Source organism: Buteo buteo, chromosome 19 (genome assembly GCF_964188355.1).
Source record: "Buteo buteo chromosome 19, bButBut1.hap1.1, whole genome shotgun sequence".
Lineage (NCBI taxonomy): Eukaryota > Metazoa > Chordata > Aves > Accipitriformes > Accipitridae > Buteo > Buteo buteo.
In genome coordinates this window covers 25,599,214-25,616,894 of record NC_134189.1, presented here as the reverse complement: position 1 = coordinate 25,616,894, position 17,681 = coordinate 25,599,214, and the positions used below count along the sequence as shown (strand labels likewise).

General features: G+C 39.0%; 1 protein-coding gene across 1 annotated transcript in view; it reads right to left on the bottom strand.

Annotated features, from left to right (window-relative positions):
• The window catches only part of LRP6 (LDL receptor related protein 6), a 131,127-nt gene that overhangs the window by 63,589 nt on the left and 49,857 nt on the right, over nucleotides 1-17,681 (bottom strand). Inside the window, exons 3-5 of the mRNA XM_075051779.1 lie at nucleotides 14,550-14,747; nucleotides 2,157-2,353; nucleotides 1,271-1,402 (exon numbers count right to left, since the gene is read on the bottom strand). Coding sequence (XP_074907880.1) covers nucleotides 1,271-1,402; nucleotides 2,157-2,353; nucleotides 14,550-14,747 — 527 coding nt within the window. The remainder of the gene's footprint in view (nucleotides 1-1,270; nucleotides 1,403-2,156; nucleotides 2,354-14,549; nucleotides 14,748-17,681) is intronic.

Genomic DNA, 17,681 nt, shown 5'->3' with positions numbered 1-17,681 from the left:
TATTGGGTAACAACCGCTTTAGCTAACTGCTGCCACAAAGGAGTTTATCCATGCGTATCAAGCATTTTTAAAAAAAGCACATGAATTTGTGTCACATTCTGACTAAATATGACCAACCCAGAGCACTATTGTTAAAGCTTGTTCCCTGTACTGGCAGAAATGGAAGAAATAAGTCTTGTGCATGTATTGGTAAGTTCTTACAAACAATCCTGCAAGGCTAATTTGGGAGCTGCTTTTGAGTTTTTCACATAAAAGCAGCATTTTAACAAGGTTCACACAGACAGAAATAGCCACACAAAAATAATCAGCAGAGAGCATGAAATAGCATGAAATTAAAGAAAACACTGAACAGTAGCTGACAAACCTAGAAGAATTTTTAAAATATAAATGACAATGTAACAAAAGTTATTTCTATATACATTTTATTTAGCCTATTTACAGTAAGCTCTGCTGTATCTTTCTGGATTTTCCTCCATTTACCTTTGTCATACAGGGATGATCTGCATAAAAGATATTTATTTATGAGCTAGCTAATTATCTCCCAGTATTTATTTTGATCCTGTTAGTGTACTACAGCAACCACAGCACAACATCACAAGACCTATACTTACAAAATGCAACAATTTAAAAATCATATACATTAGCCCACAATGAGATACTAAAAGCAGTTTTGGGTGACCGCTTGCAGCCCTAAGTCTCGATCACGTTTTGAGTTTTAAGGCTGGAACACTTTCAGCTTCTCTAAAAACATGCCATTCTTTTCAGTTCCTTTATACAGATATAGGTGCCTAACTTTATGGATGTAAACTGGAAGAGATTACAGGTGTATGTGTGCATAATAAATGGACAACAGATCTTAAAAAAAAAAATTGTTTATTGTACTATCCTATTAGCCAAATACTAATTCATCAACAATAATGTTAGAAACATTTTAGAGACAACAGAGGAAGTAGGTATCAGTTTCTCTAAGAAAAGGGAACAACAGAGCCCCCCCCCCCCCCCCCCCCAAATTGTGGGGAATTAGTAACAGCGACAGAATTGCAACTTAAATTTTCTAACTGGAGGTAACCTGCTCTTCAGCCATGAGACTTTTTCTTTTTTGAAAAGTAGAGGGCATTTTCCAATCACTTTTATCTGTACTGCAAAAGCATGCATGATTTCACAATTTGCCACCCCTAATGGGTATTATGTAGTGAAGCTGGAAGAACCCCTTTCCCTCCAAAAACTACTTTGTGCTTAATCTAAAAGGATTTTTAAAAACAAAGCCTACCATCTTTGCAGGTCTTTCCATTCTCAAGAAGTTTCACACCAGTGGGACATGCACACTGATAAGAGGGCTTGGTAGGAGACATCAAACACAAGTGGGAGCAGCCACCATTATTAATTCCACATGGGTTTGTAGCTGTTAAACATAAATCACACAGATTAATGCTTCTGATAATGAATGACCTCATCTCATGTGTTAAGACACATACGGTGTTTGAGTGGTAGAATCAGTGGCAGCAACACAGATTAAAGAAGGAAATGATAAACACAGAACAAGGAAAAATTAATTCCAAGTGTTGAGTAGTGGGGTATTTATGGTACCAAAATGCACGGATGTCGAACGTTTCCTTTCTTGGGGAAGTAGCACTTAGCTCTAAATGAGAGCCTTGATTCAGCTCTGCTCTTCTCATTTTCACAAACTATTCAGCATGTTGGTGCTGAACGCATAGTAGGTTGCATATATAAAAACAAAATGCAAAACACAGTAAATTAACACAATGGTTAAGACAGTGGTTATTACACAGAGCTAGTCTTGCTTAATATCATCTACCAAATTAACACTACTTTCCATTCAGGAACTACTACTTGGAAAAAATAAAAATACCATGCTGCCTGAAGTTATGGCACATGAAACAGAAAAAGGAATATGACAACAGGATAAATGTGGCAGGCAGAAAAAAAGCAAGAGATTTTTTTTTTTTGCACTTAAAAAAAGAAACAACAATGTAGAGAATATTTGGTTTCTCTCTGGGTCTTTTCCCAATCTCTGCATTGGAAAAATTGCATCATGACGCAAGTGAAGCCACCCACCGCCATACAGAAAGACTAATTAAGATTTTTGCAAATCAGTTCCAACTTGCATATAAAAAAGAGAAAGCAAGACAGCTTACCATTTGGCTGCCTCTTTTGGCTGAAAGCATGGATATCCATGGGAGAGAAGATGTTGGAATGTATTTCACGCAGGTCCTCCCCAGAGTACTTGCTGCAGGCCAAGATCGAATGTGTGTTCCAGTCAGTCCAGTACAACGTGTCCCCAAACAGCGTCAAAGCAAAAGGATGTGGAAGGGAGCCTTTAACCACTGCTTGCCTAATAGAGTACAGGGCAGAAAATGAATGCTCAAAAACAATTTACGCTACAGTTTTGCTTGAACATAGCTCTTGTGAAAATAAGTTTTACAGTGTAAGTACTGTTGATCAAAACTTTCTGTTTATGGGGAACAAGTATAGTGCACCCACTTTGGGGAATGACAAGGGGGAACAACCCAGGAGTCCTATTTCCAGGCTGCCTACTGACGCTGTGTTGGCCAAGAGACACCAGCTGAAATCCTTACTTAGGTCTGTGGCTATTTCTTAGCACCCTTTTAACACCCAATACCTATGGGGTTCTATGTCGCCATGCGCAAGTGGGAAGAATGCCAGCTGATTTTATGCAAGTCTGACTGCTACCTGCTGATACACGATGTCTATCGTTTCCAGCCTCAGCAGACTTCAAACTGAGACAGCATTTGGTCAGTTAGCAGTCCATCCATCTCTTCTAGTTTTGTTCTTTTGAACCATCAGAAAAATACTCTAATGGCAAATAGTTTTACTATAGAGAAATCCTTAAAGTTAGTTTTCATGATTCATTATTATGATAATTATTAAGCTATTGTTTTTATTATAAGCAGTGCCATTAAACAGAGTTCTACTGATCTTCTGCTATGGTAATGGTATCATTTCTGAGCAAACTGGGTCACTGCCTGTCTCCAGGTTCATAAACAAAATTAAAGAGTATACCCATATATTTTATGTATATATACAACAAACACATGCTCATTAGCCATCAGAAAAATGCAGCACAAACATTACTGAAGACAGTTTTTCCAGGTTCTTGTGATGTAGAAACTAATTATCTGTACCCAGGTTCCTCAGAACTGGAATTAAGTAGCTCAATTCTTACAGTCATTTTATTCAGAATCACACAAAAACTTAGGATGGAGAGGACCCCGCAGGTCATCTGGACCAACGCCCTGCTCAAAGCAAGGCCACACAAGTACCATTTACACAAGCACTTCTTCCCACCTCCTTTCTTCTTAACTGCGTGGGTGCACATGCGTTCCCACATACACAAGCTCCCACAGAACAGTGGAGATCACCATCCCTCTTCCCAGACTGAAAGCATAAGGGATTGACACACAGCTCTACTACTCTTTCAATATAGGGTACACTATGAACACCAGCATCCCAATTTTCTACTTGCAGGGAAGAGAGTCATTATCTGTCCATTTACAGAGAAAACACCCCCCCACTGTATGCATCGCTTTTGCAAAGAAGTCGGTAACTGAAGTGGTTCAGTAGAGGACAAAAATACCCTTATTTTCCAAATATTTTCTGTTAAAATATAACAGAAGACTATATTAAAGCAAGAAACTTGAAGGTGTCTTCTGCCAATGAGTCTGAGAACAAAGAGACTGCAGTCATTACTGCTCTTTCACCTTAGCTTCTGGAAAAAGATGCATTATCTTTAAAGCTTCTACTTTTTTCTGCTCCCAAGAAAAACACATACATTCCCTTACCTGTCACTCTAGTGTTCCAATTCTACACCAAACAAAATTTTCTATTTCTTGATATTTTGCACTCAAAAGTAGGACATATTATCTTTTCTTTCTTATCTCTGTCTGGAGTCAGGTATATATTTGCTTCTAATTAAATGCACCAACTAAGCATCTTACAAAAGACTACTGTAATATAATTTACAGCTGAAACCTACCAGCCAAACAGTGAAGCCAGAATGACACAACACACTCCTGTACCAAGAATTAAGGCATTCTAATTCTGTAAACCTTTTTACCAACCCCACCCCCAAACCTTAAATGCCTTCAGATTTGAATAATTTTAGTTTATAGCAGGCTTGGAGACTACCTAAGTCTTTATGACAAATTTATGACATTTGTCATATGGGACAGAAGCAATAGAAGTCCAAAGCTCTCATTATAACCAAACCTGCACTAAAGACAGCACTTCCATGTACAAGGGAAGCCACATTTTTCTGAAGCATTCTGACTATCCTGTAATTCACTTTAAAAAAACCCAAAACCAACAACAACAAAAAAACAGAGGACTTTTAAACACCATTAGTACCACCATTCCTGATGGGAATAAATCTTTGAGTACAACAGGCCCTGTTAGACATGCCCAACTTTTGGAGAACCATCTATTCCTATGACAATGCATAAGGTGAACTATGACCCTTATCTAAACCAGCCCTTATCTGGAGAGATTCAGGAGCGCCTCATTTGACTGCACTGACAGCCACAGCCTTGAAGCGATTACTTTTAAACTTGTATAATTCTTCTCAGCAGATACAAGGTACCGTCACATGAAAATGGCTTTGGGCCCTAATATAACAGCATGTATTTCTTGCATCTCATTAAGATGAGTATTCCCAGTAACACACACTCCATATCCCCTGTTTCCAGCAAGTCATTACAAGGTGATAGTTCACTTCCAATCAGCAAAACCAGCAGGGCTTTTTTCCCCTCTGAACATACTCCACATGCCGCTCCATCAGCCTTGCTGAACAGCAGCCACATGATGCATGTCAGCACAGCAGCAGTGGTCGATTTGCACTAAATGAGCCTCCACAGCCTAAGGGGGTGGGAGGCTGGAGAGCCAAGGTGCTAAAAAACAGGAAAAGGAAGGGGAGAGGGAGCGAGAAACGTCCTCCTGATGGCTGCTGCGAAGCAGTTATGCTTTAGCGTGATCTGCGTTAGGAACCACAGAGCTCTGGTTTTGGCAGGTGAGAAGAGGGGTCGCAACTTCTGCCTTGACCAATTATTTATTAAATACACCTGGGTGAATGTAGGGGACCAGAACATCACCCGTAGTGCTCAACTGCTGCACATGGTTGACAGGAGCAGGCGCTTCCCACCTACAGCGTGTTTCACAAGCACCCATGCAGGGTCGGGGAGCAGCCAGCTCTCCACGCTTCCAGCCTCGCTAATAAAGCCGCCAACCTGGGTACCAGGTACAGTGCTGCAGGTGTAATTGGACAGACGCGACCCGACAGCTCTTCGGTGGCAGCTACCTTCAGCCTCTACATTATCAGCCCAGGCTTGATTGGAACAAGCGATACGACAGCAAAAAGCACTACATCCTATTATCCTTCACTAAGCTCTTCAGTTCCTTCAAACTGCTGTACCCGCATGATTAGTTTCGTTAAAAAGAGACACCAGAGATGACGAGAAAGTGAGAGATGAGGATAAGGAGTAATGTTATTCGTGCAGGAGACATCTCTAGGGCTTCAGCAACATGCAAATTGGCTACATATTAGGTGGCACTAAACACAGACTAACTTGAATAATTTCCCTGCACCAGGCATATAATGATACAAATTTGCCTTAAAAATCTTGATGGCAATTGACACTTAAGGAAATGCAGAAGAGGACAGCAGAGAAGGAAGGTGGGAAGAGAAAAAGAGAGAGAAAACAAGCAGTTGCCACAGAAATTAAATTCCATCTATCTTGTGTATCGTGATTTCCTAAATACAACTATTTATAGTATCATCATGGTAATCAGAGATGCAATTACAATAAAAACTTGTTATAGCAAAGAGTTTTCTACTGCCTGAAGAAAACATAGATCCAATTTAAATACATTCACCTTTGTTCTATTCTTATTCTGTTAAAGAGGCCTGTGAAATATTTTGTGAAGATAAAGGAAACAAATAATAAACAAGTTAAAGCAGGCATTACAAAAGGGGCTACTGAACTCTGAAATGGAATATATACATGAAAATTCACAGACAATCTATCAAGTTTTATACTAGCAATGACAAAAAAGATCCTGCTTCAGGATAATATGCATTTCAGACAAAGAATAAACTCACTTGAAATAAAGGTTAACAGTAAAATGACCAAAAAGGATTAACTTTAAATTCATATCCTTTATCACAACCAGGATTTCTGCAGTCTGCCTTCATTTCTTTTTCAACTAATACTAGCGTTCAAATCCAAAGCTAGATTATAGCTATGAAATTTAAGTATTCTTCACACCAAAAGAAAGCCACCAAAAATCAAGATAATATAAAGTATCAGAATTATTATTTTTTCCCTAGAATTTTAAGAGATAATGTCTTATATCCAAGCATAATAGCATTTCTCCATAAAAACAAACAAGCAAACACTTTCCATTAACCAAATCCCTTCTATTCTGGCTGCATTACAGTTCTCTAACTTCAAAAACTGAACAGAACACCTGCAGAAAACCTGGGATACTTTAGGCATCCTGGCCTGTATGTCTCTAAACCATTAACATCCCAGCTTTACAGTAGCGACACTCCTTTCAGGTGACCTCTGAGGCTGCCTGCACTCAATCTCCAGGGCAGGGTGCAAGAATTTTCATATTTGTGTTTCAAACCACTTCTCTGGTGTCCCTCTGGAGGATCCCATGCCTACTACCATCTCCTAGGCTATAAGAAAGGGAAAAAAATGTACTGTTGTATCAGTCTTCGCAATCCCATTTCAAATACAACTGTGAAGACTGGGAAAAAATTAAGGTAATTCATCTTAATACTTCATACTTAATACTATGGCAAAATTTACCATACTGGCATCCAATGACAATACAGTACTAAGAACTGGAAATTCATACCAACTAGAGGTAAAAGCTTCCCGATCAGTCTATATATTGTTGAAAAAGTCTTTAAGGGATACTCATATCTGCATTTACTGAATTTTAATTTATTTTCCTTCTTATGCTATACCAGATCAATTTTCAGCTAAAGATACCTGGGGGCCTAGATTCTTATCAGGCTCCCCCCCCCCCCTTGGTAGAAGAAAAACAAAGCAGAAAGTTGTTATGCTGCAATTACCATCACAACTTCCTTCATGAAGGATTAAAAATGTAAAGACCTGTCTTTTGAATCTTGCTTTTAGTGCTTATCATGTTAAAGAAAGCATATAACAGGTTTGCATGAAGCAAATTATAATACTTTACACAAAATGTTTCTCTCCATCTACAGATTACTTAATGCCCGAGCATTCAGGAAATTGCAAGAATTACACAGCTTCAACTTGTGACAATTGGAAATATTAGCACGTGGATGAAGCACGCACAGCATGAATCCCATACACCATCACATGAAGCAGGATGGAAGACCAACAGACAACCATAAAACAACACACCAAGGATGCCACAAGGAGGGCAGGGAGCTCTGGTTCCCTCAGGGGCTTACGAGGTTTCCTCTCCTGCCAACCTAACAAAAACATTTGCAAAGCAAACTTGGAAAACTAAGCTGGATTTTTACCATGAATGCTTGTTCAAATATTCCTATCAGAATACAAGCCTGGTTCTAATTACCTGAGAAAGTAAACAGGAAACATGACTTGTGCGGTATAATACTGTCTTTTAAAACTAAAATATTTTCTCTTTTGCCACTTCTTTAAGCAACGATTGTTATGTGTTTCCAGAAAGTGTATGTAACAAATAGCAGGTCTAGCAATGAGATTTCAAATCCCACCTTCAATGAAGGTCTGAAAAAGTCAATCAGGAGTAAAACCGTGGTTGAGAAACAAAGTCATTCAGCAGGTCATTTTTCAGGCAAACACCACCATGACCGGCAGTGTAGATGAGAGGCCTCCAGCAAGAGGGGAGGAGGCTGGGAAGCCAGCAGAAGGGGATGAGGGAGTTTAGGAGGAGGTGCACCAGCAGATCCACTATCTGCAGAGTGGTCTATGTCCTTCCTAACTGAAGCTGCTCTTCCTTCGCTTTCAGCAGGGCTGTGATCCTGAACTTACTCTGCATCTGCCATCTCAGGTCTTAGAAGCAGTATCGATTTGCTGTTCTGTTGATCCACTTGGGCTAATCACCCTGTACTACATATTTTTATTTAAAGTCTAGAAATATGCAGTGACCTGTGACCTAGTGACTCTAGGTATATACACAGCATATGTGTATCTCACACAGAGTCAACTACAGATGTTTTGAAACTCCACCTTTCCAGCATTTTATTTCAGAAGCACCTTGGGGAAGAACCAGTAAATTCACCCTAGCTCTGTGTCCAAATAATCTAATTAATTCTGCTTATGCAGGATTCTCTAGCAGCTTTAATTAGGGCACTATTCGTCTTCTGCACTGGCCTGTAATGTTTTGGTGAGGTACTGAAACAGGCTTTTCACCATAGACTGGTTCTTCTTCACTGCTTGAGGGTATTAAGCATTTTTTATCTCTCAGAAATCTACACAAAGATATACGCAGAATGCAATATTTTATACCTTGCACGTAATGTCATACATTGTACACATTATATGCAAATAATGAAAAAGAAACTCTTATAAATGCAGGGACACAGTATTTTTACTGTTTCATCAAATCGGCAGCTAATCATCTGGCAGACAGACATGAGCTGATGCTTGAAAACAGAAACTGGAAAAATCAATGCTCAAGTGCAAACTTAAGACATTCACCTCCTTACAAGAGCTTCCCAGCTTTCTGACAGTTGCTGGAAGTATGTTTTCTTACAGTGGCCTCAAAACCCATCTCATTAGCACAAACACTTCCTGGGGGACCTTGTAAGTGCATTTCCCTTCAGCCAGTAATGTGTTAACTTATTAATTAGAACTGCTGCTGCAGGGTAAAGGAAGAGAAAATTAATTCAAGAGCTGCCTTAGCAGGCCAACCTATCTCGGGTACTCTACTCACAGGAGAGCTGTCTGCAATTCAGTTTTGTTTAATTAGTCCCACAAAAAGCAACTGTTCGCTCTGATAAGAGTGGGGCGAGAGCTGCAAAAAAACAAAACCATCTCTTCTATGCACCAATTTAATTTTTTAATTATTACATTCTGACATGAAAAACTGTTCGTTCCTTCCTCTCTCTGGCAAACCAAGGGCATTAGTCATCAACTTCTGTGCTCTTCCTCGTTATTCTAATGAGCCCATCACTGGAGTAGCTAGGGCTAATAAGTCCCAGGGCTAGCAGGTAACAAATGATACATCATCCTTGTAAAATTTGCTGTAGAGGTTTTTTCCATGAATTTATGACTCTACCACACATTTACTGAGTGCTACTGCCAGTGCTGTCATGCTGCGCACTAGTTTTGATGCAGAGGCTCACTGACTCCAAAGGGAGCTTATCTAGGTCCTGTCCGAAGAGGTAACAAAAAAATAAAAAAAAAAAATAAAATCAAGGCCTCCTTTGTTTCACCCCTTGCATATTCCTCCCACCTGCCTACTGTACTCTTCCACTATCCAGACCCCTGCAAGCAAGCAGCAAAGCATCCATGCATATCAATGTCCTTCTCTGACATATAAATCTTTAATTCTTGTGTAGTGCCAGGTGTAGAGACGTGATAGTCAGACTACAGGAATAGAAAGACAAAAAAAAAGTTATGGATTTCCTCCAGATTTTAGAAATATGCCAAGAATGTTTCCCTTTCACTCATTCCAAATTTTAGACCACTGAGGTCTGAAACTCAACACTTTAATACTGCCAGTGACACTAATTAAAATATTTTCCTATTTACATTGTATTCTCTCTCACCACCCAAACCACAAAAGCAGTTTTCTTTGAACTGTCTGAAATTCTTTTTTGATATAAAGATGTTAGTTCCTGCTAACTATTTCTCACTTCCCCCAAAGCAATTAAAACTCATGTTATCCTGCTTTACACGAAGCTTTTACAATCACATTTTTCTGCTATAGACTCTTTCCCACATCACATTATGCAACACTAAAAAAACTTGACAGATCAAATTTTTACTCATCTGCTTCCTTTGCTGAAAGTTACCAAAACTATTCAGATCTAGAATATCGTATTTTTATGAAGCTATATGTCTTTCAATAACTCAGTTGCCTTTTTCATTTTTTCAATAGCTTCAGCTTCCAGAAGCATATTTTCCCAGACATGTTGACAGTAAGTAGAGCAGCAGAAAAACTAGTAACACTTCGCAACGATTAAAAACAAAAAAAAAATCTGTTTTAATCAAGACAAATTTAGATAGCAACAAAAAAATTAAACTTACTTTCTAAATATAAAACAGCAGTTAGAAGAATAGTCTAAATATCAAGAACAAATAACCAAGACTAGCAGTTTCTAAATAAGCCAAAAAGTCTGTTTTCAATTAGATTATGTACTCAATGATAATGATCTTGTCTTCCCCCATTCTTCACTCTTAAGGAAAATGACTCTCAAAGGTGGCCCACCAAAAAAGGGATTTTAAAAGGCATTGATGGAAAAAAGTCAGCCTCATCATACTATGTCATTTTTTCACATGGAAACAAAGCTATTTGATCATTCTAGCTGTGTCTGTACAGTATCCATCTCCTCCAACTCCATACCCCAACGCATCTTGTATCTCTTGGCCAACCACTCAGGAAAGCAGGGATGACAAAGAGATTTTTAATTTTTTTTACTTTTTATAAGGTTTCCTTACCAAATGGATGGCTGTAAAGACACAAGTGACCCTAAACCCCCTGTATTTGACCCACCTAACAGGAGGAACAGCTGAAATAAGCTGCCCAGGAACACTTTGTTGAGCTGCCAGACCCAGCAAGAGTGCACAGGAGACACAGACAGGAGGAAGGGATAACGCTGGGTAAGGGACTGTAAGGAACCATGGGTGCATTTGAGGGATGGCAAGGAGGGAGAAAAAAGGAGGCGGCGTGTGCATGCACATGCATGCGTGCAAGGGGCATAGGAACATACAGGGGGAAACCAGAGGGATTGCTCCTGGGGTGGAGGAATAAGTAGAAATCTTTCTAAACCCAGATGTTATTAGTTCTACCGTTCACAGAAAAATCTGATTAGTTTCTCTTTTTTGGGGGGAATGGTGATGACTAGGAGAAAAGACTGAAGGCTTTGTGGGTTTGGGGTTTTTTTCCCCACTTAAAAGGAAGATCTCAAGGAGTTTTGTTTTGTCTGCAGAATTAGAAATTGTCTTTTCTTTTTTAGTATTAGAAAATCAGTTATTGAAAAAGATGAATAAAATGATTAAGAGACATATACAAAAATACAGAATTATAGCTGTAAAATATCATATTGAGAAAGGTGAATTTGCTAAATAACTGAAACACAGTATTTAACAAAAAAAGAATCCCTTCGGACAGTCCCAGAAGATCTTTCTTCTTAAGACAGGCAGAAGCTAAGAGGTCACAGCAGAGAAAAAAAAAAAATACATAAAACCCCATTGTAGAACAGCTTAACTTCTGCAATTCTTTCCCTTTTTTTTTCCCCTCCCAATGATGTAATTGCAAAGAATAAAAAAAACAAAACAAAAGTGCCTGGATACAGATGTTGACTATTTTCTGATTCTTCAGAACTTTCTCACATGCCTAGGGAAAAACAGGTGCTGTTAGAAGTGATGTGCACTTCTGAGCGCTTAAGGGAAGTCATATGTTCTTTCCTCTCTAACAATGATTTCCCTTTCTCCCCCTCAAATGGTAACACATTAGCATACTGCCATGAAATATTTCTGATACATTTCAGTATCAGTTTAAATAATACATTTCAGTATCAGTTTAAAAAATAAAACCAACAACTCTAAAGTATTAGACTAATTGCTTTGGTTTTAATGAATGTGTAAGAAAGAATTAGTAGATCTAAAAAATCTAAATTACTTGTCTATACAGGTCTTTATTACAGGTTTTACCAATTCCAGAGAATTTACTCTGGAATGAGATAACTACTGGGACCCAGGTGACTTCAATTCTATGTCATGAGACAGCTGTTAGATGCAGCTCTCTGCAGACAGACAAGGTTGGTCAGCCCCTCACACCAAGAAAGATCAGCACCTTCACAGTCTCATCTCTAGAATGAATCACTTCCAGGTTAGCCAAAGGCAGACCAGGGAATAAACACCATTAAAATAAAAACAAAATACCAAAACCAAGTATATCTGCACTGCTGTGCCACAGACCACCAGTAAGGGGAAAACTGCAAAGAAGCTAGTAGCAAGAGAAGATTGAAAATGCAGTAGTGCCAGCAGGAAACACCGAAGTAGGTCTGGAGCCAGAAAGACTGGAGACACTAGATAAGACAAGAAGGTTTGCGCTCCGTAGGAAAAACATAAATACCAATTTGGATGGTGGTGGTGTCAATTTTTGATCAGTGGACACTTTTCAAGCAAGCAACATTTCAAAAAACATCTCTCCATCCTGCATCGTTTCCAGGGAGTGCTATTGAAAGCAGTACCATTTAATGCAGCACCCGATACACACTCTCTTCCTAGAAGGGCATCAGCCAGACTGCAGGGGTGTGTTGCTATACTAAGGCAGTCCTTTCCCTCTCATATAAATAGAAGAGCACAAAGAGGGGTCTCTCAAGAATAAAATGAGCCACCAAATTATCTTGTTGGACAAAGCCACTGAGGTGCATTTTAGGTGTGATATCAGCAGTCATTTTGGAGTGGTACTTTCTTCTCACTAGTATTATTGTTTGGAGAGTGGGGTTGTTTTGGTGTTGCTTCTTTCTGTTACTTCTTACAGCAACAGTGAGCATTTCATATTTGTATGAGAATTCCACATTTGGACTGAAATTTTTCAGGTGGCAAGCTGTCACATTGAGCCCCACATGTGATTGCTTTCAGTCAAGGTGACTTTTTAAAGTTGTGTTGCACATCTGGTTTCATGATTTCTCTATTCTTATAATGGGAGATATAAAATGTTATAAATAATATTTAACAGAGAGATCTTAGGGTATTCCAGCTAACCAGTACCAATTTAAAAAAAAAAAAAAAGAAAAGAAAAAAAATTAAAAAGACTCAAGCTACTATTGCACATGATAATTCCTATCACTTTCTATTACTTGAAAACTTATCTAACAGTATTCCTTTTTTAAAGAAAGTATCACTGTGAAATATTTCTCTCTTTTTTGGTACTGTTAAGTTTTCTTTCTTGTGAAATAAACAGAAAATGAAGGACTACTTCAAAATAGATATCCATATCTCCATGGTTTGAATTAACAATGCTATTTATAACATTTATATCCAAAGACACAAATTTAAAACTGCACCCAACTCCTATTAGTTTCTATGAACAAACACAGTTACAAAAATACTGCATGAACTTTTGGTCTCTTAACAGGCAGAATTTAAGAAGAAAATGACATAACCTTTCAAACCAGCATTACAAGAAACTGTGGAGTTCAAAATAAATACCACAGGAAGACAGCGGATATATTTCATGCATGCTGCCTGTGTTCCTACTCAAGTCCACACGAAACACCTATTTTGTCAATATGATTGATTTCTTTATGCCAAATTAACATTTGTGGTGAAAGAAGGGACAAGTCCCTAAGAGGTCAGAATGAAGAGCACAAGAAAGGATATTTCATGCCCAGATAAACCAGCTGAAGCATCACAAAAATTTGCAAATAACAACCTCTAAAAAATCATATCTCTATATGATACCTTGGGCAGAAACTAACTGTGATTCATTTGTGTGTGTAAACAACACTTGTCGATGTAGGGTTCGGCGTTCGGAAGATCTCACGATGTCATGGAAAGTTAGAGGGTTAGTCGCAGCCTTGTCATGTACCTGTAATCCCTCCTCCCCTTGTTAGTATAAAAGGAATTAACTGCGCAATAAGAGGTAGAAGTTGGCGCTCACACTGTGTGTGTTATCTGTCTCTTTCCCTGGTCTGGGGGTTGATCAGTGATCTAATCGTGGCACCTTGATATGCAGCGAACGCTACATGTCAAAGCTATCTCATTTAATGAAGAGGGTCATTGCCCAAATTAGGGATAAATGCATATATACAAAGTACCAGTTATAGCCTTAATTAAGAAGTAGCCGTAACTGGATCAAAAAGAATTACATCATCACTATAAAACTGTTAGATGAAAATAGTCATTTTAGCACAGTTCTCTGTAAAGACTGTTTTCCACTCATTTCCCATCCCTAGGATTAATGAAACTGAAATACTAGTATATAATGATCCATTTTTTCAGATAATTTTCTGCATTTCTGAATACCTCAGCAACAGAACACAGAAGACCTATTGAAAAGGGACATTTTTGCTATATAGTCTTACACAATTAAGAATAGTATTCAAGGATTTCTTTATGGGACTGGTTCCGAGAAAAGACTTAGTGAGAGTTACAGGATACCCCAAAGAGGAGCACACATTCAACTTCACAGTGTTGGAAAGGGGAGGATGAGGACGGATAAAAGTTTCTGACAGCACTAGTTTGCTTAAAATTTTGCAAGTGCTAACACGACAATTCCCTGCAACACAGCTTATGATGTTGCTTAATCAACATCTTCTAAGAAAAGCACCAGATTACATACATCAAATAAAAACTTCTTACCTATGACTTCCATCCAGATTTGATTTGTGGATGAAATTCAGTTTAGCATCTGCCCAGTAAAGTTTCTGTTCCTCATAATCCAATGTCAGTCCATTTGGCCAGTATATGTCAGTGTTAACTATAATGGAGCGGCTTGAACCATCCATCCCAGCACGTTCTATCTTTGGCACTTCTCCCCAGTCTGTCCAATACATGAACCTATAATTATTTTAAAAAGAGAAAAGACAAAAAAAGAAAGCAATCACTTATAAATCTACAACTGGAACATTGGCTACAACTTTCAGTAAAGGCAAAGGCACTCTCTATTCTGCAGAGACAGTGTCTGTGGAGCTCTGTTCTACTGGGTAAGGTACACATGTCCTGTGAAACACAACAGAACAAAGTTACTTTACAAAACGCTGAAGAAAACAACTTAAGACAAACCCACGGTACGATGTCACATTATACTTCCATACATTTCTTTCTTTCCTTAGGTCAAGTAAGAAAGTTGGGGATATCCAACAGATCTCAAAAATAATCACAGAATCCCACATTAAACAGTGATGATAGATATTACAGCCTATCATAAAAGTATGACAGCCTCATTAACACAGGCCAGAGCATTGTGGGGTAAATGAAAAAGATGATGTGTGGACTTATAGTGAACATAGCAGTTGCATGCGAGGCAGTGAAGTGGATTTGATGGAAGACCAGTTCATGTCCTTTTTTTCCAGAGAAATTCAGAGACAGGCAGCTAAGTCAACATGTTTAGAAGCACAGTTCACACCCAGTGACCGGGCAAAACAGTCTGTAAAATCTATTAAGACTGTGGAAGCAAGTTTTAAAACACATTAGCATATACTGGCATATGTTTAAACATTATTTAGCAAATAGTGGGGGGAGGGAAGTTACCTAGTTGCATTTAAAACTGAGGTGAAGCAAGTGAAACCACTTTATTATGGTTGGAGACTAGTAGGGGGTAAGAATGTTTGTCCTTTTTCTGCAGGTGGTAGAAAATGGATTTACTTTTGTGGGTTGTTAACAGAATGCATAACTAAACAGAAGTAACATATAATATAAACAGATCAGAAAGTGTGTCAATGGTGCTTGCTCTGTTTTGTTGTTGCAGCTGGGACAGACAAGAAGACTACTGTCCTAAATTGCTTCTCATAACCTCATGACATCTGCCAGCATACCTGCTTGTGTCTGTGCTCCCTAACCTGGTTCAGTCAAAACAATCCAGATTAGGAAAGATCTGAAGCCTTTAAACTAACCCAGATCATCACACAGCCACATCATGTCACTATATGGTGCCCACATGTGAAGAGGCCTGACCACCCATCCTTTAAAGAAAAACAAATGTGCAACACATTTGAGAAACATTTGCAGATGAAGTTATTCTTGGCAAAGATTTATTTTTTTTATTTTAAAAAGTCAGGAAATTCCATGTCGTATTTTCCCCCTTAATTCATGTCTACAGCATGTTTGTTTTAATGCATAGCTATATCTGCGGACAGAAATGCAGCTGATTAACACAAATATTGCCCTATTCAAACCCAAGTGAGACATTCTTCATGGAGCAACATGCCTGTCTTAAACACAGAGCACAAATATCTGAAGAGAACATGTGAGATTTCTGTAGGCATAAACAAGTGCTACAGAGAACCTGGTTCTCTATCAGGAAGAAGGAAAAAAAACCCAAAAAATTTTCGGATAGGTAAGCACAGTAGCAAGTCACCTGGTCAAACTATGCAAAAAGAAAGCTATATACTTGAAAAAAGAAAAGTTAAAAAAAGTCAGGCAGCATTTCACCAGTAAGCACGTGTGAGAAAGAAGAGAGAAAAAGAGAGATTTATTTTAAACTTCTCTAAAAAGACCCTTCTTTGCCCCAGTTGTCAAGCCCTGGACTTCCAAATACTTCATCAAGGTTAATAGGTTCCAAGGCTCTGGCCACCCTGCTAGACTGATTTCTCAGGCTGAAACAGCTCATTAGTCACTGTACAGCCTCATCTTCTTCCCTGTTTCACCTCTCATGCATGCTGCAATTACTCAAGCAAAAACAGGTAAGGGTTACCTGTTTGGTAACAAAGGAAAGCCTTCCCGGACTTCACAAAACCAGCCCTATTTCATTTGTCAGAGGGGCACACAGAACTGGCTTTAAGATTCAGTAACATTTCCAGTCAGCTCCAGTGACCTCTGCTTGGTTTCTCCAATAGGTTTGGTAGGGTTGTTTTTTCCCCACTATCACCTCTTTGTTTTCCTCCACCTTTCTTGAAAGCCCATAGGTTTTAATTTTTCTATTAAAAATCTTTGGAACCAGCCATGCTCCAGCCAATGGCATCAAGGGCTGTGCTTCACTTTGGAAGCCAGGCTTTTCATTGCTGCAAAAGTAACGCAGGTTACAGCTTGATGACCATTTCTTTTAGTAACAGTTGCTTTTAAGCAACTTCTTGCAGAACATCTTTGCTTCCAGTACAGGGCTTATATGGCCATGGAAAAAACCAGATTCAAGGAACAGGTCAGGGCTAAAAATCAGTCATCAGTCTAAATGCACTCCAGTGCACAGCTCCATGAACGCTTCCACTTGCACACAGGGTGTAGGTTTCTATAGCAGCCTCAGCCAGCACAGGTGCCAACAACAGTCACTTTCTTACTCATTGCACTTAGGTCCTTTTCAGCAACAGCTGAGCAAGTACAAGGTGTAGGCACCAGGTGTACGAGCAGGAGGAGATGGAAAGAACTGCATAAAACAGCTGGAAGAAATGCCCCTGTTGTAACCATGCTGTAAGTTAACTGCAACTGCTAAGAGGCAAGGGAGATGTGGCTAACATCCAAGGGAGAGTGGGAGTTGGACAGACAGATGGACACGACTGTAAATTCCCATCACTGCAGAGGTCTTTCTATAGATTTTTCTACAGAGATCTCAGATCCCTCTTCCAGGTAATATCAAACTGTTCACATATGTGTGTTGGCTCCTCCTTTCTGGAAGGCTTACAGATTCTTGTTTCATTATATAATGGTTGGTAAGTAATCCATACGGAGACCATACAGAAAGGAAGATGTTACAACATACAGACTTATTGAACAATGGTAAGCCAGCCATACAGACAAGGTAAGGGTCATTCTTCCTCCTCCCCATCCTCTTCAAACACA